General features: G+C 50.4%; 3 protein-coding genes across 6 annotated transcripts in view; 2 read left to right on the forward strand and 1 right to left on the reverse strand.

The window, feature by feature from the left end:
* The window catches only part of TMEM181 (transmembrane protein 181), a 54,031-nt gene extending 36,241 nt beyond the window's left edge, over positions 1-17,790 (forward strand). For 2 of the 3 annotated variants that reach the window (XM_084777546.1, XM_084777548.1), the window contains exons 6-17: positions 2,270-2,380; positions 3,130-3,210; positions 4,916-5,015; positions 5,582-5,712; positions 6,104-6,195; positions 7,343-7,400; positions 8,870-8,972; positions 9,346-9,397; positions 11,119-11,201; positions 12,199-12,288; positions 12,579-12,645; positions 13,460-16,303. In XM_084777546.1, the coding sequence (XP_084633672.1) occupies positions 2,270-2,380; positions 3,130-3,210; positions 4,916-5,015; positions 5,582-5,712; positions 6,104-6,195; positions 7,343-7,400; positions 8,870-8,972; positions 9,346-9,397; positions 11,119-11,201; positions 12,199-12,288; positions 12,579-12,645; positions 13,460-13,538 (1,047 nt within the window). In that variant the 3' untranslated portion in view covers positions 13,539-16,303. Of the gene's footprint in view, positions 1-2,269; positions 2,381-3,129; positions 3,211-4,915; positions 5,016-5,581; positions 5,713-6,103; positions 6,196-7,342; positions 7,401-8,869; positions 8,973-9,345; positions 9,398-11,118; positions 11,202-12,198; positions 12,289-12,578; positions 12,646-13,459; positions 16,304-17,568 lie in introns of those variants that run through there. The other variant, XM_084777547.1, reaches the window with a different exon arrangement.
* A 296-nt stretch (positions 17,791-18,086) lies between these two features.
* On the reverse strand, positions 18,087-24,559 carry DYNLT1 (dynein light chain Tctex-type 1). Of its 2 annotated transcripts, XM_084777549.1 has the most exons (5): positions 24,433-24,556; positions 22,229-22,270; positions 19,155-19,278; positions 18,702-18,779; positions 18,087-18,513 (listed from the first exon to the last, which is right to left on the reverse strand). In XM_084777549.1, exons 1-5 carry the CDS (start codon positions 24,457-24,459, stop codon positions 18,443-18,445), a joined length of 342 nt encoding a protein of 113 aa, XP_084633675.1. In that variant the 5' UTR covers positions 24,460-24,556; the 3' UTR covers positions 18,087-18,442. The 2 variants fall into 2 exon arrangements, with proteins under 2 accessions (XP_084633675.1, XP_084633676.1); XM_084777550.1 differs by lacking the exon at positions 18,702-18,779 and having other exon boundaries at positions 24,433-24,559.
* Positions 22,280-24,577, forward strand: part of SYTL3 (synaptotagmin like 3) — an 84,796-nt gene continuing 82,498 nt past the window's right edge. The window contains exon 1 of the mRNA XM_084777542.1: positions 22,280-22,570. The gene's annotated coding sequence lies outside the window, so the exon portion shown is untranslated. The remainder of the gene's footprint in view (positions 22,571-24,577) is intronic.

Genomic DNA, 24,577 nt, shown 5'->3' on the forward strand with positions numbered 1-24,577 from the left:
TATTCAGGAGGCACACAGTCAGTTCCACTGAATAATGAGGTGACATGTGTGAAAGTCCCAAAGGCATCTTTGCAGCCCCGGGCAGGAATGAGCAACATCTCCCTTGGCCACCAGAGTGGGTGGGATACACAGCTGCTTGCTCACCGAATGCTGTTCCCACAGCTGCTGTCACTGTCACCCTGGCTTGCCAGTGGGAGGCACTTTGAAGGAGAGTGGGCTATCAGGGTGGGGGGTGGGGGTGGGGGGAGTTGGAGGCTGGGTTCCACCACTGCTGCTGGGATGCGCTTACCACAGCTATCCTCAGAGTGGTCCTTCCTGCATCAGTTCACACGATTTGGGAGCATCTGCCCTCTATTCTTTATCCAGTCTGCTCTCCCCTTCTTGCTGCAAGCAAATAGTCCTAAGCCAAGAAAACAAGGCATTTTTATGTTACATGGGTGCTTGTCATCCTCTCAGGTTTTTAAAATCTTTTTATTTTGCACATGTATGCATGTTTCCATGTTTGAACACATGCACAGAGAGGTCAGAGATTGGGTCTGGGTGTCTTCCTCGGTCACTCTGCAGCTCATATATTACATGAGATGCACTCACTTGAACCTAGAGCTCTCATAGGCAGCCTTGCTTCAGGGGTCCCATCTCCTCCTCCAGAGTGCTGGGACTACAGGAGGTAGAGATCCGAACCCTAGCCCTCCCGCTTGCTTGGCAGTCACTTTCTCCACTAAGCCACCCCTCTAGCCTTTGCTGCTAATCTGATATAGACAAACAAACAACACCAGCGCCCTGAGGTGCTGAGGGAGCTTCCATCCTTTGCCAGGTGCTTTGTGTTCAAACAGAGCTTGGCTTGAGCCTAGGATGCTTGAACTGAGGTGTCTTTGACGGTATGTATGGCCTGAGCTGTAACTCCTAATAAAAACACCCCTGCCTGGAGAGAGGTTCACTTCCCAGCACCCACATCAGGTGGCCCACAACCTCCTGTAACTCAAGCTCCAAGGGATCGATCTAATGCCCTCTCCTGGCATTTTTGGGGCATGCCCGCACACACAAATACAATAGAAAATAAAATCTTTTTTTAAAAGGTAAAACACCCCCATGAAACTTGAAAAGGATTCTTCTACGTGTAGAAGTGTCGCTGTCCCACAGAATGTTGTACCAGTGAGCTATTGATGTTGCATGTGCCTGTTCCGGGCTCCAGTGAGTCCTTAGCTACACCTGTGACTGACAGTTACAGCAGGAAGGGGATGAGCTCTACTGGGCTTGAGAGCCACACACATTGGGAGGCCCCTGTGCCCTCTGAGGGGCAACCCAGGTGGCTGGCGGTAGGGCTGCAGGCTCCCAGGTGCACACACCTTCGCTCACCTTCAGCCTCTGCTGCGTGCCCTCCTCTGCGCTTCCCCTCCTGTTCCTTAGGATGAACAGTGTTGATGGTAGCCAGCCCACCCTGCCACTGCTCTATTGTACTTCTAAGGTTCTTACATAAAGCACTGGCCTGTCTTCCGACCCTGGCCTGGGACATTTGACCCTTGGTATGTTTTGACCAATTGTAGTTCCATCAGCACTGTCGGGAGCCACGCTGAAAGTTACAGGCAGCAGCCAGACTGTCACTGCACAGAGGGAGTGTGACTGTCCAGGTGATGGAGCAGTGTTGAAGGTCCCTGTGGCAGACAGCTATGATGGAAAGTGGCCACCGGCCTCTCTAGGCTGCACAGCCACACCACGGGGTGTGGGTTTTCTGTATAGTGGAGCCCCAGGCCTTAATGCTCAAGGACTAAGCATAGGACTCAGTAGACCCTGGAGCATCCACATCTACAACCCACATGATCCACTTGCCACTGCTTGCAGCCTTTGGAGGAGATCTGTGTAGGAAATGCATGGACTGTGCATGGCCCCAGCACTGCAGACACAGGCCTAGGACAAGTTGGGCTGTGACACTTGGTCTGATAGATAAGCTTGCTGCTCCCCACGCAGTGGCACATTTACAGATGGATCAGGCCTGTGTTCACCATAATTAGCTTCTCTATGCCAGTGATGTAATGCCTCTCAGTTATGTGCAATAGGGTGATTCTGATTGAGGTAAATCAGAAAATGCCTATTGGGTGCTTGCTTTCCAGGAACCATCCTTAGCTGGCATCTGACTTTTCCCTGAGCTTTTGGTGAGGTCTCCTGAGATGATGGGTTTTGTTCATCTGTTGTTGAAAATGAGTCACTTCTGGTTTGTGAGTGGGAGGGTCCCGTTAGCTTGCCTCTGCAACACAGGCCTCCTTTCTTTCAGAAATGTGCAGAAATCATCGTGGTCCACCTTGGCTACCTGAATTACACGCAGTACACGGTGACTGTGGGATTTGAGCACTTGAACCAGCCCGTCAAGGAGCTGAGCTTCACAGTGAGTGTGCGGCCAGTGGCGCTTGTGTGGCTCCCTTGTCAGGTGGTCGGATGCATCGGTGCCTCATACAGTTTTTTAGTCGGTGGGTCCAAGAATAGCTTAAACAGACAGCACAGAAGCTGAAGAAGCCAGGGCACTCTCGGTCAGCCCCGCCCACGCTTAGCTACCAGTGACTATTACAGCTTACAGATTCATATTTACATTTTTTACTTAAGTATTTTAGGAAATGCTTTTCACACTTAGATCTGCCACAAGTCTGTCTCTTTGCTTGTAGAGACTGGCATTTTCTAGTGAAGATTGACTTTTGATAGAAAAGTTTAAAATTCAAATGCCCTTATGACTATAGACTAATTTATCTGCTGGATTCACCACTTAAAACCATTTCAGAAAGTTCTTAGTATTTAAGATTTGTTTTATCTGTTCCTTAATATAGAAGTAAAATTTATTAAAATTTTACAAAATTGTGAAAAAACAGAAGGAGAAAGCATTTTCAACTCCTCAGTCATTGTTACTAATAGTCGGTCAGACATGTCCCCCTCTGCCTTCACCTGGGGTGTAACCGTCTTTCTTGTACCCTCACCCCGGGATAAGTGTTTCTGGTGGTCAGGTATTTGCCACTCAGGTGCAGACCTGAAGTCAGTCTTCACTAGAAGACACACACACCTGTTCACACAGACACCTGCGTGCCCCCCTGGCCCCCCCCCACCCCGCTTCCTCGCTCCTCCCTCCACACCTGTTTCCTGTTTCAGTGGAAGACATACAACCCTGCATTTTCGCAGCTGGAGATTTGGTTCCGCTTCGTGTTTGTGGTACTTACCTTCATTGTGATCGTGAGTAACATCTGCCTGATGTTGGGGGGGGGGGCTGAAGGGGAAGGGGACTGGGGAGGTGGGGGTGCTGAGAGGGGTAGGGGCCTGGGAAGGTGGGGGACTATGGGGGGTACCCTGGGTGGGGTGCCCTGGCCCAGTCACTGAAGATGAGGTTAATCTGTGTAGCTCTAGTCATCAGAGAGCAAGCTCCCTGGAGCTTTAGCCAAACCCTGAGCGAGGCCCTCCCGTGGCCTGGCCGGGTCTGTGTGCACTAAGGCACTGTGTTGCAAAGAGCGAAGGATGCGTGTCATTCCGTGGCAGCTTCTGCATGGCATAAGAGCCATCGCTCATCACCGACGTTCAATAAATCCCCACCGCTGTAACAGAAACATCACCTGTCATCCTCGAATGCTCCTGGAAGGGAGTTGGCATGTTGGGGTGGCCGTCTCAGTGCCACCCCACTGTGCACTGATACACTGATACTCAGTGCAAGTGATACAGCTCTCACTTGCATTTTCTTATGTTCAGAAAATCATTTTGAGCCTTTGAGTCTTTGGACTTTTGAAAGAAAAGTTTGCAGAGAAATGGTTCTGCAAATGCAAGCTTTTGTTCATTGAAACCTGAATGAAGTTTGTGCCCACAAACACACTCATTTCAGAGAAAATATCAAAGCATGGAAGGGCACCTGAAAAAGCCCAGCCATGAAGACAGCGACGTAGGAACTGGAGACGGAGTGTGCTGTTTGGTCGCTGTCCTGCCATCGGCTTCTGTGCACCTTCCAGCTGACAGAGAGTGCGTCATTAGCTCCGCACTGTGCGGGGATGGCCTCTCTAGCTGATGCCTAAAGCTCCCTTGACACATTATAGCCCCACAGTGGAGCCCAGCACACAGACAAATAGTGAAGGCAGGCGTGGGAAGTGTGGTAAAAACAGGCAGGCTTAGGGTAGCTGTGCCTCGCCTGGGGCCATGGAGAATGAAGTGGACCACTGGTCTCATATTTTGAGGACTACCTGGTATCTGGGCTGCCTTGGGGCCCAAATATTGATACCCAAAGTGTATTCTTAAATGGTAAAGGAGCCTGAACTAAAGCAGATAACCTGTGCTGGAAAAAAAGCAGCCCACAGGCCAGAAATTCATGCATCCCAGAAAATTGTTAGTTCATATTAGGTGACAGTGAAAAAAATAACAGGCCTCTGTGTAACACTTGTACACTGTTTGAAAGCTGTTTAAAGACAGTTCTCCCAAAGGCTCTGCACACCTACGGAGGTGTCTGAAAACATGCTCAGCCTCTGAGTGGCATGATTTTGCCCCTTGGCTTTCCCTTGGGGATGCTAGTATCTTCTGTAGTAGCTGTCAGCTGCCCGGCTGGGGCAGGTACCCTGGTGGCATCTACAGATGTGCCCATGCTCTGGGAAGTCCTGTGAGCCTCCATGTGGGAAGAGACCTGACTGGAGCAGGCAAGCGGAAATGCCGGCAGTGGGCATGTTTTCTGTTTGCAGAGACTTTGTGGCCTTGTGGAAACAGCGTGTGCCCCATCTCTCCCTTGGCTCCACGCAGCAATTATACATTTTTGTTTTGGCTTTCACTGGTGTCTGATGTCATTGATAGCTGGTGGGACCTCATTAGTCATTTTAACTTAGTGGCTGGCCCGGTGGACCCTGGCTGGCGCCTCCCTGGTGGGGTAAGTGAGGCCCAGCAGTCAGTCACCGGAACGTTTGCTTTGCAGTGCCTGTTTGTGCATTCCCTGCGTAAGTTCTCCATGAGAGACTGGGGCATCGAGCAGAAGTGGATGGCTGTTCTCTTGGCGCTGCTGCTGCTCTACAACGGTGGGTGCCATCTCATCTCCAAACCTCCCCCTCTCAGATTCAGAGCTGGCGGGCATCATTGTGACAGGTGGCCTGGTCCCAGAGTCTCCAGGAGTGTCCAAAGGGAATCCCTGGAGGAATCTGTTGTGGCACGCTCCCTGCTCCCTAGGCACCGTGTTGCACAGGCCACTGCATGCGCTCGGATCCTGAAGAGACACAAGTTGCCTGAGTCGTGAGAGCTTGGACGAGCTGCAGACTCGGCAGTTGTGGAACTTGGCTGTAGTGCCCGTTCCGCTGTCTCTTCCTCTGTCCCCATTCCAAAAAGCATTTGCTGCCACGCAGGGAATTCTCAGGCTACAGGAGGAGCTGACACCGGGGCAGATGGCTCTCTGTTTGGACCGCTGTTACAACCTGTTCAGTGGCTTTCAGACATTAGGAAAACAAAACCGCCTTTGGTTTGCTCCCTGCCCTTCAGCTCTGACCAGGAGAAACTTGATAATGATCTCTGAGCTCGAAAGAGGCCGGGGGTTCTGTGCTGGTTGCTGGCCTGCTACACTCCTGTCAGTGTTGTGTCTTATGCCTTCCAGACCCGTTCTTCCCGCTCTCCTTCCTGGTGAACAGCTGGTTTCCAGGGATGCTGGATGACTTCTTCCAGTCCCTGTTCCTGTGTGCCCTGCTGCTCTTCTGGCTGTGCGTGTACCATGGGATACGGGTCCAGGTACGCAGACAGACAGAGATGTGCAGGATGCTGGCCATCCATCAGACAGATGTGCAGGATGCTGGCCATCCATCAGACAGATGTGCAGGATGCTGGCCATCCATCAGACAGATGTGTAGGATGCTGGTCATCTATCAGACAGATGTGCAGGGTGCTGGCTATCCATCAGACAGATGTGCAGGGTGCTGGCCATCCATCAGACAGATGTGCAGGGTGCTGGCCATCCATCAGACAGATGTGCAGGATGCTGGCCATCCATCAGAGACCCTCCCTGGCCTACGCTGCACAGCAGGGGCGTTCTGTGTGGAAGGGCTTGGGGGTCTAATGTGCCCTGTTAGGGTTAGTCACTGTTTGCTGTATTTCTTACTTCTTTCCTGCTGTTTGTTTTTAGGGAGAAAGAAAGTGCCTAACTTTCTATTTGCCTAAATTTTTCATCGTTGGACTGTTGTGGCTGGCTTCCGTTACACTAGGCATATGGCAGACGTGAGTAATGCTGCTGGGTGTGAGGCTGTTACCCCTGGGGGATGCTGACAGCAGTTGGGGGGCGCTGGGCCTTCCCGCCCTGCGATCTCACCCAGAACTGGAGAGTATCTGCTCCAGCTCACACATAGATAGCTGGATCCAAGGAGTTGGGCTCGGCTTGTGCGGTGTGCATTGAAAAGGTCTGGTAGTCTAAGCAGGAAGTGAGGGCATCTGTCATCATAGGCTGCTTTAGCAAGCACCCAGGCCTGCCCAGCAGAGACACTGGATTCCCCTGCCCCCCCCCCCCCCCCCCGGCCCTCCCATCGTCTCCAGGCTTCCTGATCCTCGCTAAGCTTCAAGCTTGATCCCGGCTCGGCCCACGCCCCTTCTGTAAATAGCTTGCTGCCAGGGCTGTGCATCTTGCTCGGCTCCCCAGAGACGCTGCTCAGTCCCTGGCCCAGTGTGGGTCTTGTGGCTTTTCACGCTTCAGTTTGTGCCACGGTGGCACTGACAAGACTTCATACCGTCTGTGTCACTTACTTCCCTGTCAGCTTAGCTCCCAACACTAATTCTGACACTTAACCCCATGCAAGTTTTTAAGTTAATTAATCAATGGTGTTTGCTTGCTTGCTTGCTTGGCCTTCGTCTGTCTCACACGGCCGGGTGTGCCGTGGGTCTGGCTCCTGGAGCTGGGGAGATGGCTTGGTTAAGTGTACTGCTCTTCCGAGGACCCACGTTTGCGCCCCAGCACCCCTGTCAGGTGGCTTACAGCCCCCCGTAACCCGAGCTGCAGCGGATCCTCCAGCCCTGGCCATCACAGTCACCTGCACTCATATGCACACAGCACCCACAAAGGCACGTACATACACATAGTTTAAAAAGCAAACCTTAAAAAAATAAAAGCTCTTTGGCTATTTAAGAGATAAACGTGCTGCACCTTCACCATACTGCTAAGTATGGGTAGTTAGTAGGCATGCACCACTACGCCCAGCTTCCTGTTGGACTTTGTCAGTGTGAGATATAGGGTTGCTATTTAAACTCCTCCAATGTTGGTAGCAAGTACTATATACACTTACAAGCAGAAAATGAAAGAAAAACCTGTGAGGAAAAGTATGAGATACAGAGTAAGCTTCCTAACCAGTCTGTATTTTCACCACCGTCCTTTTAGATTTAATGAATTACATGACCCCATGTACCAGTATCGAGTCGACACCGGAAACTTTCAGGTGAGTAGCATTGGTTCTCGCAAGGCCTCGTGGTTTGCTCATCTCCCCTCATGAAGCGGCTGGTCCTGTAGCTTTAGTCACACTGTTGGCTCAAGCTTCCAAGTGGCTGTTCACAAAGGAGTCAGAAAGGTGGGGGGCCGGGTGCATGGAAAATCGGGGAGAGTGGGCTGGGGGCCTGGGGCGTGTAGGCAGCTATAGGCAGGGCAAGAGCTTCAAGGTGTTTTCTGGGAAGATGGTCCAGAGGGAGCGGCTCTCACCCACTTCATAGGAAAGGTCAGCTGAGGCTGTAGTCAGTGAAACCCCAAGATTTAGAGAAACTGGTGGCGATGGACCAGTCTGCTCTTGCCGTTGCATTTGTCTGACCTGGTTTATCATTTCTGTGGCAAACTGAGGCAGGCAGAAGGGCTGCAGGGTCAGGAGCCACACTGCAAGGGGATGCAGCCCAGGCCATCACAGGCTTAACCAGTCACTGATTTCCAGCCCCCACACCCCCACACCCCCTGCTGCCACCCCACCATTTCATCTGTGAAATGGAGCAGTAATGGAATCACCCAATCCAGGCTTAGTCAGTCACTCTCCCCCACGCTCCCCATCCCCCCCCCCCCCCGTTTCTTCATCTGTGAAACGGGGCAGTAATGGAGTCACTTCATCATACAAAGACTGTAGAGTTCTTGGCCAAATGTCACAGGCAGCCTCCATCCTGGTGAGCCTTTCCCTGCCCAGCCAGGCTGTCTGGAATGGAGCTGTGAGGACTCGCGGACAGAGAGCAGCCCACATCCTTTCCTGAAGGACACAGCAGGGAGCCAAGACGGCTAGGGTGCTGGCAGCAGCCATTCCACCCCTCCCCTTTATGAGGGAATGAGCCACACTGAAGAGTCTTCCACAGCAGAGGCAGATGCTGTGACCTTGAGAGAGGGACTCTGCTTCAGAGAGAGTGAGGAAGGGGTGGAAGCTCCCACTCGGAAGAGCCTTGTAGGCAGGAAGGCTCAGTGAGGAGGGCACACCTCACCAGAGCCACTGACCCCTGACCTCAGACAAGGGCTTTCCCATCCTCCAGCTGGGGAAGGCAGTGCTTCCCGACCTTAGGTCTCCTAGAACCTTCCATCCAGCCCCTCCTTCTCAGGAACACCAAGGCCACGCACAGTCAGAGACTGGTATGAGGACCAGCCGGGTCCAGCCCTAAGTCCTGTCAGCCTGACCTTTGGCCTCAGCAACACACGGGCCAGGCCCCGCCCCCGGCAAAGGCCGCAGCAGCCACCACCAATTGCTCGGCAAGCTCTGGCTTCAGGTTCTAAGGAAAGCAGTGGTGTTGAGTCTGAGTGATCTTGATGTGAGACGCCTGTTCTTGGGGAGCCCTTCCCAATGCTGTGGCAGTGGGTGTGACTTGAGGCTCTGGGTCCCTGTCGGGTGCCAAAGGACACACACGCTCCAAGGCCTAGTCTCAACCTTACCCACCTACTTTATTCCAGGGCATGAAGGCCTTCTTCACTGTGGTGTCTGCTGTGTACATTGTATACCTGCTCTTTCTCATAGTGCGGGCGTGCTCCGAGCTCCGCCACATGCCCTATGTGGGTGAGTGACACTCTGGGTAGCATGGGCAGCAGGGGCCACACCCCAGAAGCCTTTACCCCAAGAAAGCCACTGGAGAGAAACCTTTAAAGTGTATGTCCATGGTCCCTGGTTTCACAGAGCTGCAAGAGCTGTCAGGGACCTGTGAGGCTCACAAGTCACACTGTCCTTGACCAGGGCAAGCTGCGTGACTTGGGGCCCTTTGCCAGAAGCCACTGTATTGGGCGCTGCTGTATGTGGTCTTCCCTAGCCACAGGAGAGCAGGCCTAGAGCATGCGGGGAGAGGGCCTGCCCAGGGTGGCTTTGATTTTTTGTTTTTGTAGATTTTGACTTTTGTTTAGGTAGAATTTGCTAACAGGAGCATCTTCTTTTTCAGACCTCAGGTTAAAGTTTTTGACTGCATTGACCTTTGTAGTACTCGTTATTAGGTAAGACTTTTGTGTATGTGTGTGCATATCTGGGTGTTCATAGTTGTGCATGCATGTGTGTGTGTGAGTATTCATGGGTGTGCATGCATGTATGTGTGTGGGTGAGCTTGAGTGTGCATGCACGTGTGTGTTCATGAGTGCATGTGTGCATGTGTGAGTGTTCATGGGTGTGCAAGCATGTGTGTGTCTAGAGCCAGAGGGCTGACATGAATGTCTTCCTCTTTCATTTTCCACATTATTTTTTATGTTAACTAATTCATTCATTCAGTGTGTGTGTAGCTGTGGTGCACATGTGTGTGGAGGTCAGAGAGAACGATGCATGAGTTGATTCTCTCCCCTGTCCTGCCATGTGTGGTCCAGAGACAAAACTCAGGTTGTCAGGCTTGGCTGCAGCACCTCTACCTGCTGGGCCATTTCGTCAGCCCATCTTCCTTTTTAAGAGACAGAGTCTGTCATTGGACTCAGAGCTCGCTGACAGGTCAGTTAGCTATCCAACAGTCTCCGTGTCTACACTAACCCCAGCCCCACTTCCCAATGCTTACAGACGCCTTCCAGCACTCCCAGCTCATGCCTGGCTGCCGGGGACCTGAGCTGGGTCCTCGGGCCCTCTCCGCAGCCCCAGGACTTGATGACTTAGTTAACACTGTCTTTCCATTCCACCTGTCCTGTCCTTGTGTGGAGTTAATGCAGGGTGCTCGTGGCCACACGTATGCACAAAGTCAGAGGGCTCCTATCTTAGGGCTTTATTGCTGTGAAGAGACTCCATGACCACAGCAACTCTTACAAAGGAAAGCATTTAGTGGGGCCTGGCTCACAGATTCAGAGCTTTAGGTCCATCATATTTTATTTTTTATGGTGGGAAGCATGGCTTCATACAGGCAGACACAGTGCTGGAGGAGCTGAGAGTTCTGCATCTGGATCCTCAGGCAGCAAGAGGAAAACATCACCCACCCCCTAGAGACAAACTCCTTCCAGCAAGGCCACACCCCCTAATAGCACCACTTCCCAGGGGCCAAGCATTCAAACAGGAGTCTATGCACCACAGCTCCTAATCAAAGTTCTATGAAAGCCGGGCCATGGTGGCGCACGCCTTTAATCCCCACACTCAGGAGGCAGAGGCAGGCAGATCTCTGAGTTTAGGGCCAGCCTGGTCTACAGAGCGAGCTGTGGAATAGCCAGAGCTACACAGCAAAACCCTGTCTCAAAAGAAAAGAAGCTATATAATGGCCCAGGTTACGAACGTTCCGTCATAAGTGTCCAGGCCTGGGGAGCACATTAAGTCACATTTTCCTCCTCGCTCCAGCCCCTGCTGAACACAAACACAGACCCCCCACATCAGAGAAGTACATACCACAAATACCCCACACACCTGAGGGGGTCTGGGCCTCGACATCCTTTTGGTGTGAGGACAGGACCCTGCGTGAGCAGGGAGAAGCCACTGTCAGGGCAGGTGGCAGCCACCCACGAAGCCCTTCCCCAGGCAGCTGCTTCTTAGAATAAATTCTAAGAGATGGGTTGGTGGCTTAGACTTGCTCTCCGTTTCCTGAGAGTTAAAACCGGGTACCCACACTGCAACAGCACCTGGTGGGTGTTGTGTTTTCTCTGGGAGCCAAAGTGACTGGGGTGAAAGCACGCAGGTGTGTATATGGGAGTTTCCTGTTAAGTCTTACTGGGGTGACCCCTTCTGTGTTTCCACATGGTGGCTCCCCCTTCTCTTTCAGCATCGTCATCCTCTACCTAAGGTTCGGAGCACAAGTGCTGCAGGACAACTTTGTAGCAGAACTCTCGACTCACTACCAGAACTATATCCTTGTCCTCGGAAAGGGGCCTTCAGGCCGCCCTGAGTTCACACTTAACGCCTTAGTTTTGGACCTGAGGGACTCAGTCAGCCCCCTTCTGACCTGTGCTCAGCAGGCCCCAGGCATGTCTTGCCTTCTCTCTTAGCTTCCTGTTGGCCCTGAAAAGGGTGAGTTTTGCCAGTCCTCCTGTTAGCCAGGAAGCTGACACAGCAGGGCTGATTCAATGCCCAAGATTAGTCACTGTGCCCAGCCTGGACCCAAACTGATGACCTAACTAGACCATTCTTGGTGCCCTGCTCTTTTCTTCTCAGAGGGTGCATCTGAGAAACTGAGTCAAACAGTTACAGGTCCAAATCCCAGTCAGTCCTGAGGGGCTGGCTCCCTGAGAGAGAGAGAGAGAGAGAGAGAGAGAGAGAGAGAGAGAGAGAACGTGCACTGGAGTCCTATGTGCTGACAGCACCTCCTAAGCATCACTCAGGTGCAGCCAGATGCCAGCATCACTATGGTGACAGTATGGCTTGCTGGGTGTGGGAAGGCCCCCACAACACTGGAGCTTCGACCCCCACTGTGCCCACATACAGTCCACGTCTTGTTCCCCCTGCCTTCCCTGTCTGGTCGAGCGGATGGAAAGCATGTGCTAGGGTTAATGATGCTTCTGTTCCTGTCACTTGGGACTGAGCTCTACACAGCTGTTAGGTCCCTGGGGGCCTGCAGTGTAGAGGAGGTGGAGGATGCTCTGAGCTTCAGGTCTCTATTTCCTCATGTCAGCAGACCTCAGTCCCTTCCTGCTCTTTGGGTGTTACGAACCTTGGTCCCACTGAGATCCTGAAGGGTCCCTGTGACATCTAGCCATGAGCTTTGGCTGAGGCATCCTGGCATCTTAGCTGTGGAACTGCCCCCTCCCTTGCCCTCCAGGCTGGTGCAAGACCCTTGGAAAGGGCTGCTGGGGATGGGAGGCAGAGGCGTGTACGTCCAGCCGCGTCCTCCCTTGACCACTGGCACCAGCTGAGTTCCTGTCTTTCTATGGCCTGCTGAACTTCTACCTCTACACGCTGGCTTTTGTGTACTCCCCGTCGAAGAATGCTCTGTATGGTAAGCCACGCAGGTCTGGGTTGCTCTCTCCAGATGCTGAAACAGAGGTTTCCATTGGCTCAGATGTTCCCTGGTGAAGGACCAGTGATTCTTAGCTCCTTCTGTCTGGACAGAGGCAGAAGGCAAGTGAATGGTGTCCTGATGTTGAACACAGAACACTAATGTTGACCTGTGTCACAAGCTCACAGAACGCCATTGCTCATTTTGTTTGGGGTTTGGGATCCTTCAGACTCCTACCTGGACAAATAACACACAATGCTCTCCTTAAAAATGCTTGTGTTGGTTTTCAGAGTCCCAGCTGAAGGACAACCCTGCATTTTCCATGCTGAACGACTCTGACGACGATGTGATTTACGGGTAAGTCACTGTCACCGTGCACGTTCCAGCCTGGCCGTTCGCCTGACTGAGATTATCTCTGTGGCATTAGACTGTTAGCTGGGAGTGTCACGAGTGTCATGGCTTTGTTTTGTGTGCTTCACATGGACTTGGTGGCATTCCGTTCTGCAGAATGCCTGCACTGTGCTAACTACAGAGCGGTTCCATCTGAACTAATGGGTGCTGAGAGTCAAGTTGGGGAGAGTGGACATTTTCAGTTGACTAGACCCTAAGAGGGAGGCTGTGAGGTGAGTTCTTTCAGTCTAGCAGTCAATGTGAAGGCCCGAGAGGCAGCCAAGCACTTCCAGGTGGTGGCTGGAGAGGTGACTTAGTAAAGTATCTGCTGTGTCAGCATGAGGACCCGAGTTCAAATCCCAAGGACCCACATAAAATGCCAGGTTCTAAGCTGGGTGTGATGGTGCACATCTTTAATCCCAGTACTCAGGAGACAGAGGCAGGTGAATCTTTCTGAGTTCAAGGCCAGCCAAGGCTACATAGTAAGATCATGTCTCATAAAACAAAACAACACAAACAAAAACCAGACCCAGTGCACAGTGGCACACACCTGTAATCCCAGCCTTGGGAAGGCGGGAACAGAAGGGTCTCTGGGGCTCACTGATCGGGCACTGGAGCTGAATCAGCAAGCTCCAGGCTTAGTGAGAGACCCTGTCCCAAAAACTGAGGTGGTGAGCAATCGAGGAAGACGCCTGATGTTAACCTCTGGCCTCCACACACATGTGCATGTACAGAAAAGTGCTGCTAGACGGCAGACTGTCAGAGGTCTCTTTTACAACAGGAGTGACTATGAAGAAATGCCCCTGCAGAACGGCCAGGCCATCCGTGCCAAGTACAAGGAAGAGTCGGACAGTGACTGAGCCCTGGGCAGCAGATGGGACGGCGAGGGGCCTCTGCTTCCTTAGCGACGTGTTCTGGTTCTTTCTTCTGTGTGTGTCTAGACTCCTCCTGTGAGCAAAGGTCTCCTGTTCCTTATTTGTTTACATATTTTTAAAAGAAAAACCAAATGGATTGAAGTGTTGGGCGAGTTTGCTGTCGGGGTAGAGCTCCACTGTTGAAGAAGAGAGGCTGGCTGGGAGAGCACTGTGAGGCGCACCCTTTCACAGAGATAACAGACAAGACGAAGCCTGTTTGCAACGGTGAGGAGAAATTACTCACTTTTAATAAAAAGAATTATGTACTTTTTTTTTCCTTTTGAAAAGCCGTTGAGTCTGTGGGAGGCCAGATGACCAAGGTCCCAGCATGGCCGTGTGAAAGCTCCTCTCTCTTCCCCATGACACAGTCTTCAGTGCTCTGTCCTTAAAGGGAAGCCTGACCTGTGCCTGCCTCAGGTGGGCAGTCCGCCTCCATCTTCTCAGACACGTGGATGCCCAGGGCGCCGACCCCCAAGTATCTGCAACGATGGCCTGCAGAAAGCTATGGTGTAGTAAGCCAGGAGCCCTCTGGGCATGGTCCCATGCCGTGGTGCTTTTGAAGGGTCTGTGTGCAAGCATCTATGTAGAGAGGCTTGGGTTTCCCTGTGTTCAGAGTGGAAAACAGGGTGGCCTTTCCCATCCCCAGAATTTCCACTGAGTGTGAAACCCCTAAAGAGCTCTATTTTTTTTTTTAATGAAAGCTACATGAAATATTGTTATATTAGAAATTCTTTATGGTCAGAAAGGTTTCCAGTTTCAATATTTGGAACTAAAATGAAGAGAAAGTAAAACATTTGAATGGCTATGGAGAAGCCGCAGAGAAAGGAACCTGCCTGGTGGTCCTTCTGTGCTCGCAGTGTTGCTGTTGAAAACGAATGTCACCCGCGCTGGTGAGACTCAGCATTGGAAGTCCTGAGCGCGGCTGCCTTCCATCACACTCCGGTCTCCCCACACATAACGTCTCCGTGAATTCCTGGTAAAGGTATCCATCCTGCCTGCCTCCATCTTGGCAAATCCAGAGGCCCAGGAACGGGTGGATCCCTCTTGAGGCACCACCATGTTCCCTTCATCTATGCACCAACTCAGATTTCCACCCTGGGCTTCAGGCTGCTGCCCTCGTGGCCAGGACCCCAGCGCTGGCCACAGAGCCTTCCTTCTGCCTGCCGGCCTGTCGCCGTAAATTTCAGCATACTTCAATATGGATTCCACGTGCATTGTTTAAAAAACAGCCTTGTAAATACGTACGTCTGAATGAAAACCATTGTTGCAGGGTAACGGGTGTACATGGTTTTTACACTTGCTGTGCCACGATCACCCGGAGTCTGTTCGCAGCGGCCATTGTATGGACACTGACTTGTGCGGCTCCCAGGTGTTCTAGTATGTGGTCGTTTACATGTCTTAATTATTGTAAAAATTCTCCACAGTTTAGAACACTATTATTTATCAGTCAGTTTAAGATATTTTAAGCATTTAGGTACAGACTTCAGAACTTTTAAAAGCTGTCTTGTAGTATAATTATAAACTGATCCTAGTGTCCATGAAACTAAAATAAAGGAATATTTTGTTGTTGTTGGAAATAAGAATTACAAAGAAGCACTTAAGGGAAAGTGGTCATTAAATTGTGTTTTCACATTTTCTTCCCTAGTGTTATGTACATCGTGTGTTATATGCTATGTAAAATTGCTTACAGATCTAGAGACATCAGTGTAGACGGAAGCTGTAGGTGTTTAGTTAAAACACTAAACTCCACTGGAACTTTTGATAGTAACATGATTGTTTTGTTCTGAGGGAATTGAAGTTTTATAAATTTGAGTTATAAATTCAAAGGGCTGGCTAGTTCTTTCAGGATAATGGTTTGAAAAATACTGTCTTTGGGGTGTTTTTTATATTGGTCCAATCTAGGGGAACCGGGAAGATAAGGAGGTGTCTTCTGGCTTCCCTGGAGAGAGCTCCATTATCCCTGTGGATAGTGAGTCTGCTTGATTTATTGTCAAATCATTGCTGAGGCAATCAGTGCCTTCAGGCCCCGAGATACAGTTGAGGTTCACAGGGCGGTCTTTACAGTTACAGACTGGAGTCAGCTTAGATGTGAAAAGCCAGGCTGCAGATGGACAGCTTATAAAGCAAGTCTCACCAGCCTCAAGCACTGAGCCCTGAAGGCGGTTACAACAGGCAGGTCTGAATACAGTCACTAGTCTTTACAGGAGAAACACACGCACCCTTAAAAGGGAGAACTTAAGTCCTTCCATGAGGAACAGACATGGAACCAGCTGTGGATGTGTATTTCAGAGTTTAGAATCCATTGCCTTAGTGGTTAGTTTGTTGTTTGTTTTTTTTTTAATGGGGAAGGGAATATATAATTTTTTTTCAGGCCAAAGGGCAACTGACTTAGTCTGACACCTTACTGAACAGTTTATCTTGGTGTTTTGGGTGCTGCTCAGTGTAAAAACCATTCTACAATACATCCTGTGACACAAAACAGGTATAACTCCATTCTGTGACACAGAAGATTTTCTGCTACTGAAAACTACCTTTTTATAAATGTCTGTAAATATTTGTCTAATAAAAACACTAGCCACTAAATGCAGAAGAATCACGGGACCTGTGGATGAAGTCTGCGCCATCAGTGGAGCGGTGTTGCCTGGGCAGTCCCTCAAGGAGTCAGTGCTTATTGATGGAAAACGCAATAAAACTCACATTTTGGGAATGGCTCCGGTATTAGGCTTTTCGTTGCTGTGACAGAGACCTGATGAAAACCTCACAGGAGGATAGCGTTACTTCGGCTCATGGGTCCGTGGCTAGCTCATCACACAGTCCTGTGATGAGGAGGAACACAGTGCCAAAAGTGTGTGGCAAAGTTACTCACCTCCTGGTGGAATGACAGGAGGGGCAGGAGCAAGACTTAGGCCCTAACCCCTCCGTGATCTGCTTCCTTCAGCAGGCTCCGCCTCTAAGTTTCTAGAGCCAGCTGAGGGGCAGGTGTTTGACACAGGTACCTGTAGGGGACATTTCATATCCAAACCGTAGAAGCCTCATTCTGACAATCCCTGGTGCACCGAAGTTACTTATGGCTAACCTTTAATCTGTTACATAATTACTTGCTTTTATACCAGAGCTTTAGGAACAGGACCTCAGAGACCAGTGAGGCTCTTCAGCCAGAGGGAGTTGGGGGGATGGGCTTGCTGTGTGAGCATGGGGACCTGAATTTGGATCTGCAGTATCCATGTAAAAGTGGGCATGGTGGCATGTGCCTGTAACCCCAGGGCTGGACAAGAGGAGCACAGACAGGTGGGTCCTGGGGTTGGTGGCCAGCCAGTGAGCTCAAGGTTCAGTGAGAGACCGTCTCAGAAAATACTCAGGAACTGGCATGCATGAGTGTGCACACCTACCTAGGTACATGCATGCACACACCAAACAAGTGGTAATGCCAGTGAGAGTGTCTTATGTGGCCCACATGGAGAGCCCCAGAGCACTCAACAGACAGCCTAGTCTATGGGTACCTTTTCTCTAGGATTTGTGGCTTGATATTAAGTGGGTAAACTACAGGCCCTTGGTGATACTCAAGCAACTGCATTAACTGTTGTGAACACAGAGTAACTCCAAAAGCATTTTGAAAGCTACAAAATACTAAACCTATGGCTTCTACTGAAAATACAAGAAGGGATTGAACGCTGCAGTGTAACAGCACCAGGCCAAGCGTGCAGGAGTTAGAGCTTACAGCGGGCCTGCCCAACTTTCACTTACAGAAAACAGGAACTAGAACCGGAGGATCACAGCATGGCTAGGCCCCTGTCCCACAGGTCAAGTTGGCCAGTCTCCATTCCGGAGGACCAACGTAGAGCTGCGGGGGTTTGGTTTTGTTGTTTGCCCTCTACTAGGATATTTTATGTTTATCATTGCTGGGGGAAGAATCCCAAGTTTTGTTTTATTTTTTTTCTTCTGCGTTTTACTTCCTGGTTTGTACCACCTGAGGCAGCCAGTGCAACGAAACTAAAGTGATGGGTCCAGTGAGATGGCTCAGCAGTTAAAGGTGCTTCCACCAAGCCTGATGGCTTGAGTTCCATTCCTGGGGCCAGTGATGGAGAAAAGAACCAGCTCCCAGTTACCTCTGACCTCCACAAGTGTGTCATGGCCTTTGTGTTACTTTCTCTCACACACAAACAAATGTAATTTAAAAATTAAACAGAACTAAACTGATGGGACAGAAACCTCCATCATTTTTCTAGATCTCTGTGCCACATGTGCCTAACCTGCCCCTGAGGTCCGCGCCCTCTCTAGCTTTGCCAGCGTTACACCAGGTTTTACCGTCACAGTAAGAAACAGGCCATGGCCTTCAAGCATGACCTACACGGCTGGCCTTGCACTGTCCCGAGACCATGAGCCAGGTAGTCAGGTACACTCTTACGTCAGCATGCAAAAGAATGACAAGCCAGTTCTGAATGCAGTGACTAGAGATTCATGTGTGATGCTCCAGACTATAAAGAACACAAAAACTTTAATTTTGAATAATTTATTATTCTAACAAAAGTATAAAGTATGGAAAATTAGTGTATCTGAATCATGTCAGAAAGTAGAGAAAGTTTCCCACTAGCAGATTTCGGTTTTCAGCACCTTTGAAAAGAGAGAGTTAAGACAGGTGGCACTGCGGGCCTCAGATGACAGTGGCTGCGCATCGGCCTGGCATGGTGCAGTCCCTGTGACTGTGGGGTCATTTGGTGTATTTCTCTACGTTTTGAGAGTGCCACAAAACACAGCTGAGGAGGAGGAAGGCGTTGACCCAGTTCATAGCTGGCGGTGGAGGTGGACTAGAAGTACGGGGACGCGAGCGAGGCTGCGGGCTGGCGAGGAGGTCAGATGGACAGGCCAAAGGCACTGACGATGCAGTACATGGTCTTGTTCTCCCATCGCACTGTGCAGCTCCCTGTGAGGGAGACAGACAGGCACAGGAAGTGAGGAAGCCCAGGAGATGTGGGTCCCACCACGCCCGCGCTGGAGAGCTTGCCTCCGACATACAGAGAGTCACGCTAGTGCCTGACTTAACTTACAAATACATGGGCAAGTGTGCACAGAATGGGCGTAACAGAATGTGTAAGTGAGTGGAAATCCTACCATCCGTAGAGCTGTCCCAGAAACAGGAGCTTGCGGTGTGGAGCCCAGCTCCATTCTTCTGCATGATCACACAGGTCACTGAAATTGGACAGCCCTCTGTTAGATAACCTGCCGGCCTACATTCCCTTTGCTGCCTTTAAGTGCAGAGAGATCACACAGCTGACGTTCCTAAATCTAGAAGCTTGTCTCACTCTGTGACAAATCACAGATTTCCTTTATCTTGAAATGTTCTAAACATGTCTGATCAAAAATCTTGTAAACTCCTGTTTGGCTTAAGCCCAGCATGCTGGCACCAGGCTGGCAAGGAGGGCACATGGTACCTTCACTGCACAAAGGACCTGGTCCCGAGAGGAACCTTCTTGGAGGTTAGGCAGCCAATTGCTAAGTGAGCTTTCTTCTGGCACCAGTATTTAAAGAACCTCTATCAAAATACACGACAAGAAAATCCATTACCAATGTATTTGAATGGCTTTCCCAGCTTGGTGAGCTGGCTCAGGGTCTGCTCTACCACGTTCGTGGTCCACTGGTTGACTTTGCTGTGCTGGTAGGCATTACCACCGATGGCACTTTCTATAGCCTAGGGGGAAACACAAGAGGTCACGCAGAGAACCCCAGATGCCACACCCACCAGTCAGTCGCCCGACAGGGCCCGTGGCCCACCCTAGGAGCGACATGCACAACTCTGGGAGGGTGCAGACTTGTACATTATCACAGACCCCTCTGCACGCGCGGCTTTTGCTCAGTCATGACAGTGCACCCCAGTTGTGTTTACACTGGCTGACAATCTGTGTTCCATAGGCTCTGTCTGTTGTGTTCACCACTTCAGCTCAACAAAGGCATTCAGTGTTCATGCAGCTGTTAATATCTAGAGATAAGTACCACTTTCTTATGGAGGCTGAAAAATATTTTATATTGCCAATGACTTAAAAGTATACTAGTCATTTTTACCAAAACATAAAACACACAGTGTAATTGTGTATGTTAGATGACAGTGTACTGGATATTGTACACCTGGCAACAGACAACCTCTCCCGTCTTCCAGTGCGTCTAGCCCTCAGTTTATGGGCTGCAGATAACTGAAGAGCAGCCTTTGATACCCCAAAGCTCAGGCATGTGGTGGCATTCCCTGCTAAGTTCCAAGGCTTTTGAGAGCGCAGCTCACTGCCCTGTCCCTGCAGATTCAGCAACTCCCTGGGTCCTTCCCAGTATCCCTTCTCCCAGATGCCTGTGCGGTTCCAACTATCTCCCTTCTAACCCTGAAAGCCAGAAAGTGAAGGTTTTATAATAGCCTGAAGTAGACAGCATTCGCCAAGACCAGTTTTCCAATACAAGGTCCAGAGGCCCTCACTGCTCATAGTGGTGAATGGACGGGCCCGAGTGCACCAGGCTTTACACCGAGGGACACAAACCCTACACCGAGGGATAAACTGTGCTTTCTGCCTCCAGACTTGGGGCTCTGGCCAGTCATGTTGATACAGCTCATGGTTCCCCCACATCCTGCATGTCTGCCCACTCTAGGCTGACAGCACACGGTGGGCCTGCTTTAGTCAAGGTATTGGTAGACATGAATACTGTCAAAGAGGCAGGGCAACCCTCTCCACGCACTATGAAATCCAGTTTTGGGAGAGAGAGGAAAACTCTAACTTTAGACCCACTCATCCCAACTACCTACTACTTTTAAACAGGATGGAGCTAACCTAGTTCCCTGGGCAGAAAAGCTGAGTGGCCCCCAGTTCCCCACAGACTGCTAATGTGCCTGGTGACTGCATCAAGCGGAAGCAGAAAACAAGGCAGAACCCTTCCCTAACAAACCCACTCTATTTTTCCCAGTTCTGGCTTAACTTACCACCTTTCCACCTCCCCCACTCCACCAGAAACACTGCATTGAAGAAAGAATAAAAGACAAACTTATACTCTGCAAAGCACCAGAAAAATCACACCCGATGCTGAACAATGTCCATAAAAGAGAAGATCATTTTGGTTTGGGTACTTCTCACAAAATGGAGTGTGGCTCTTAGCGCTCTGGCACTAGCTAGTAGTGGACAGCTTACATGGAAGTCAGTCCAGAATTGCCTTGAGGAGCCTCGAATGGTACCCAACAGAAGCAACTAAGAGAAAGAAGGGTTTGTTCTGGCTCCCAGTCCACGATGGTGGGGAAGTCCTGGCTGCAGGAGCTAAAGGCAGCTGATCACACTGCATCTGCAGTCAGGAAGCAGAGGGCAGTGAGTGCTGCTGCTCAGAGTGCGGCACCTCACAGTCTGTAGAATGGTGCTGCCCGCCTCCTGGGTGGTCTTCTCACCTCACTTACCCTAGTCTAGACAGTTGCTCGCAGACATAGAGACGCATGGTGACCAGCCACTTCACACTCCTGCCACCCGGCCGGGCTGTTTCCCTTCCAACCAAGAGCCAAAATAAACCTTTCCTTCTGTATGTAACACGGCCACTGTCAGACGCTTGGCCACAGTGAGTGACACAATTCCTTTTGCCTGTCGACCTCATTGTTTAACATATGTAAGAATGTCAAAAAAAAAAAAAAAAAACTACAAAGCTAGTGGCGCACAGCTTTAATCCCAGCACTTGGGGAGGCGGAGGCAGGCGATCGATCGCTGTGAGTTCAAGGCCAGCCTGGTCTACAAAGCAAGTCCAGGTCAGCCAAGGCCACACAGAGAGATGCTGTCTTGAAAAAACAACAACAACAACAACAACAAAAAGACAAGAAAGAAAGAAAGAAAGAAAGAAAGAAAGAAAGAAAAGAAAAGAAAAGAAAAAAGGAAGAAAATCTATGAATAATCCCCTGAGTTATGGAAGTTGTCACATTTTCTATGTAGTTGCTCTTTTTCACCCAACACTGGAGACATTTATGCACATGTCATGTGATTCCTGCTACAAGGTTACAGAATCTGCCTTGACAGTTTCTAATGCCACATAAGATTTCCTGATTCTATATATATAAATTATATAATATGGAAGTAATTTTTACACAGATATAAAGTAAAAATGTTTGAAAATGTCAAAGCACAGAGGCTCAACAGCTGTTGAGATTTTTTTCCCCATTTTAATTCATATGGAGTTTTCCTTCATACACCCCATGCTGGCTGGTTTTATGTCACCTTGACACAAGCTAAAGTCATCTGAGAAGAGGAAAAATGCCTCCATAAGATCAAGTTGAAGGGCATTTTCTTAATTAGTGATTAATGGGGGAAGGGCCCAGCCCGTTGTAGGTGGTGCCATCCCTGGGCTGGTGGTCCAGGGTTCTGTAAGAAAGCAGGCTGAGCAAGCCATGGGGAGCAAGCCAGTGAGCAGCACCCTCCATGGCCTCTGCATCAGCTCCTGCCTCTAGGATCCTGCCCTGCTTAAAGTTCCTGTCCTGACTTCCTTCCGTGACTAACTACAATGTGGACATGAAAGCTGAGTAAGCCCTTTTCCTCCTCACACTGCTTTGGTCATGGTGTCTCATTACAGCAGCGGTAACCCTAAGACACAGACCATCAGTCAAACACTTGAAAAACAAGCGTGTCTCCTCTTACCTCCTTTACAATGTTGCTCACTTCATCAACCACAAATGAAGTCTGTTAAGGAAGAAAACTTTGGTGAGTTTGGTTTAAAAGACCTTTCCCCACAGCATCAGTAAACGCACAATGAGATCATGAATGTGACTTAGCAATCAGGCTGTTGACTATGCAGAGGAATGCACTGCTCAGGGCCCAGAGATGGGAAGCAGCTGCCTTGAGGGTCACGTGGGAACCCAAGCTTCACTTCACACCAGAAGCCTCTCTCTCCTTCCCTTGCAGCTGGCTGTGAGGACCATTAACCGAAACAGGTGCTGTGTTATGAGCTGCTTGGCTTCCGTACAAAATAGCTGAAGAAATGTAAGTAGTCCACTTTAAAGGTGGGACATTTTCTTCCATGAGGTAAACGGACTGGGATGTTTAACACATACAAGGCTGGTGTGTGTTCACCATTTTAACCCCATCCTACTTCCGGATGAAGCACCGGTGGGCGGCCAGCAGCAAGGGGGTGCCCCAAGTACTTTTCTTAGTCTCCTTTTAACCTAATACTGGATTTGAACGGGCACGACAGTGTCCTGAAAACATTAGCCAGGCACTAGCCTGCCACTGTGCTTCTTACATGAGAACAAACGAACTAGTCCAACCTCTGGGACATCCTTAGCACTGGCCATGCCCTGGACTGTGCAGCCCTGAGGCAGACAGTCCTGTCGCATACTTTTCCTGGCTGCTGACCACAGTGGGCCCTGCCCTGTCCTAGTATTGGGTTAACACCCCTTTCTCTTCAGGAGGAATGAGAATTGACCATCCAAAGCCATCTCGCTTGTTAGATCCCCCCAAGAAGTCAGTTGGAAAGAAAACCCCATCAGTGACCTAGTGAAAACACGGGTGTCATAGAGAGTAAGTCAACTGAAAGGCTCTTCCCAAGTGACTACAGGGATCCCAGACCACTGTATAACTTTGTACAGTTAAAGTAAGGAAGCGAGCAGTGCCAGCTGCTACAATCTGCAGAATCTGTAACGTCAGAGGCTCAGCTGAGAAGGCTGCTGGGTGAACAAAGGCGAGCATCCATCCTCCTGTCTGTGTAAAGCACAGATCACACTGTCCAGACATGCCCCTTTACAGAGAGTCAGCCAGTTCGTGTGTACAAGCTGGAATTAGAAGTCAGTTTTCGGAGCTTTCTCTAACCCCCGCCGTTCGGCTGGCTGTGACTACAACGTAAGCCAGTTTCCAGCCACACATCAGTACACTGTGTGTGCAAAGCATCCTCTTTGCTAACTGCCTCTGAATCGTGGCTTGAGAGTATTCACTTGGTTTCCACCAGCATTCAAACACAGAACGCTACTGACTGCCGGAAAGCGTGTTGGGAAATTAGACCAAAACTTAAAGTTTCTGATGAATGCAAATTTCTTAACTCTTTCTTCAGAATATCCCTAGTTAAACTACATTTTAGAAATGTCAAAAGAGGAAATGTTAGGTTGTTTTTTTTTTTTTTTTTTGACAAACTGTGTAATTCATGGGATTTTATTGAGTTTCAACAAAGATTATTCGGTAAGAAGAAAAAGAGGAACTATTCTATAACTGGGACTTCCATTCAGGTGTTGCCCCGAATGCACGTCAGCAGGAAGGAAAAGCCATTTTGGCAACACATCATCAGGAGAGTGTCTAGGGCACTACGAGGCATTGCATTCTTCCCCACAAGAAGGAACAATCTCATTACTATCGTGAACTGAAAAGAAATGTATCCAGTCGCTGTGGCCTGGGTGGGAGGGAGCGCCGCACTGAAGCAAGCACAAGGGCGGCACCGAGACAAAGGCAGGTGCTGTTCGCAGGTCTGTACTTGGCAGACGGACAGCTTGGACAGCAGACCCCCACTGCAGGGACCCGGAGCTGGCCCTGCGCGCCCGTGTCATCCTGCATGGCACTGCAGGACCCCTCCTTTCCCAACCCCAGCCCCGGCTGGGGTCAGCAGCAGTGCGGAAGGGGCGGAGTGATGTCATCCTCTGCCGTGAACCCCACCGCGTCCCTAAGCCCAACACAGACGCAGCGGACGGAGGGCACCGCCCACGCGGGAAAGACTCCGAGTGGCCCCGCTGGGAACCGTCACCCAGGCTCCTCAGCCTCTGGCCAGGCAGCTGTGGGCAGAAGCGGCTGCGTCTTCCCTGCCCGGCCGCACCACGCTCGGATCTCGGCCACCACCCTCTTACGGCCCACCCCGAGGTTACCTCTTCAGAACCCTGGAAGTCTTCCATCTTCCTTCTAACGCTTCTCCTTCGCCGCCGAGTAGAGTGGACTGCGCAGGCGCGCTCAGGCCCCGCCCACTCCTCCGCCCCCGCGCCAAGGACCCTGACCATTACCAATAGCCACCCA

The sequence above is a fragment of the Acomys minous genome (assembly GCF_964271855.1).
Source record: "Acomys minous genome assembly, chromosome: 3".
NCBI classification, from domain to species: domain Eukaryota; kingdom Metazoa; phylum Chordata; class Mammalia; order Rodentia; family Muridae; genus Acomys; species Acomys minous.

Coding starts and splice junctions, on each gene's coding strand:
- DYNLT1 (XM_084777549.1), bottom strand. CDS start 24,459: ATGGAAGACTTCCAGGGTTCTGAAGAG. Junction 22,271..24,432: donor ACTTCCAGGGTTCTGAAGAG/GTAACCTCGGGG, acceptor CTTCCTTAACAG/ACTTCATTTGTGGTTGATGA. Junction 19,279..22,228: donor TGAGCAACATTGTAAAGGAG/GTAAGAGGAGAC, acceptor GTTTCCCCCTAG/GCTATAGAAAGTGCCATCGG.